The sequence below is a fragment of the Sesamum indicum genome, linkage group LG1 (genome assembly GCF_000512975.1).
Source record: "Sesamum indicum cultivar Zhongzhi No. 13 linkage group LG1, S_indicum_v1.0, whole genome shotgun sequence".
Lineage (NCBI taxonomy): Eukaryota > Viridiplantae > Streptophyta > Magnoliopsida > Lamiales > Pedaliaceae > Sesamum > Sesamum indicum.
Window position 1 is genome coordinate 13220227 of NC_026145.1, and position 2086 is coordinate 13222312.

General features: G+C 37.6%; 1 protein-coding gene across 1 annotated transcript in view; it reads right to left on the reverse strand.

Annotated features, from left to right (window-relative positions):
* The window catches only part of LOC105165796 (putative 3,4-dihydroxy-2-butanone kinase), a gene marked incomplete in the record, with an annotated part of 9351 nt that overhangs the window by 4346 nt on the left and 2919 nt on the right, over positions 1-2086 (reverse strand). The window contains 4 exon segments of the mRNA XM_011084935.2: positions 1-67; positions 214-269; positions 1217-1300; positions 1694-1867. Coding sequence (XP_011083237.1) covers positions 1-67; positions 214-269; positions 1217-1300; positions 1694-1867 — 381 coding nt within the window.

The window sequence follows — 2086 nt, forward strand, 5'->3', positions numbered from 1 at the left end:
CAGCTGCAATCTAGGAACAGCCTTTCCAGCCGCAATCATCAGTTCCATAAGAGGAGTGGCCCCTAATCTGAATGCCACAAGAAAATAAAAAAGAATTAACAGAAAACACAGGTATGAATTAACAATGATATTTGCAGTGGAAAGTGCTTCTGAAGAGTGCTAAAAGATCATCTCAGAATATGAAGAGGTATATGTGTTTAGCTTCAGGCTTACCCGTTAATCATGAGAACAACTCTACTGCCACGTGTTATATGAACATAATTGGTCTCCTACAGATGATCAGGATAATCACAACTTGGTGCCAAACTAGGAATAACACTTTAAGAAAAAGTAAAACCACAAGAGGCAGTTTGCCAAATAGTAATCTTGAAGCATGGAAACTCTCAATTCAAAAAGAGAACTGTCAAGACGCAGACACACACGAAAAAAGGAAAACATTCAAGACCAAAAAGCTGAAATACACAAGTCCTCAGCTTGTGATTTCCTGTCTATGTACTGAAGTCTTCGGAGTCAAGTTCATCAAGCAGAACCTGCAATCTTTTCCCAATTTCTTGTATCAATCTGTTCGGTTGGAACTACAGAACTTATCAAACTACAAGCCATCATGTGACTGTACTCATCTCAGTGCTTGTTAACCTTAATTCTTAGCCTTTCTTTTAACAAGGTTACATCATTTAACGAATTGAACATGTTATCATTGTCAGAATTCCATGTTCACCTCAGCCTGCCTTTCCCACAGACAACAGTCGATAGAGATCAAATCACATCAATACATTCTTCCAGCTTTGACATGCAGTCTTTACACCATAAAAGATAGCTGCAAATAGTTATTTCATATATAGGCCTAATCATTCTACTATTCAAATTTTATAACCTTCAATACCAGCACTTTCACTAAGGCAAACTAAAGACCTACTCAAATTAACTTAGACTATTATTTATATAATTGTTTTTGCAGTGCCAACGACATCTATAGTTGAAAAAGTATCAACTGTGGCGCAGAAGTACAAGTGATTTTTAGTACAATAATCTGACTTTCGATCATTTCATAGTACACTTGCACCACATCACACTGAGGGAAACTCCACAAATTTGACGAAATTTAGGATAGACAACTTACCTGAAAATTCTCATCACTGAGTCCTCTCTTAGAGATGATGTTTCTATATCAGATAAGCTGTATTAAACATTACACATCTAACAAATAGTGGCATACCGTTGACAATATTTGCTTCAAGACATGAGAGACCACAATGTCAACAGGTTGGAGATCAGCCACAGCAGCTCCTGGTTCTCCATGCTGAAAGACATGAAAGAGGGTATAGATCACTTGCACGGACAGTGACATTCATTATGCCATTCAATAACTTTGTTACAGATTCCCTTCAACTGAGATTGCTGAAACTACTTTTACAGTTAAGAGTACGAGAACCCTTTGATTGCCAACATCAACTGGTTATATGCAATTATGAAACAGAAAGACAATGTCAAGCAATATTCTACTAGGAACTAAAGATTTGAAACAACACAAATTTTTTAAGTCAAAACTCTCATGACTAAAAATACATCTTGATTGTCATGCTGCAAGCACCACAAGTGATCACGGCATTAGATAATTGGAAATGAAATGCACCTATCCAAAACTAACTCTATTTTTAATCAAAATCAACTCAATCATAAAGTAACCCCTTACAATTCCAAGACCAAGCTCCATCTTGCCAGGGCCCAAACGATCTGGCGTCACTTGACCGGGCAATGTGCAAACCGATAATGCTACACCCATTGTACCAACCATTTCTGATGCCCGTTTTGCTTCAGCAGCAACTTCTGCTAAAGCGAGACCAGAAGCCGCAGCTGCCCCAGCAACCTGGGATTGGCAAATAAGTCAATTATCAGTAACTAGAGTAGAATAAGCAATTAAGTGTTTAGTTGCATCGTATGAACCAGTTCAACCATCATAGTTTAGGATAGTGTAAGATACAACAGCAATGATTTGTCTAACACATCCGACTCGAACAGTTAAAGGAAACTAGTCACAGAAAGAGAACTAGTGATACAAATAAAACCATGTATGTCTAATGCAATA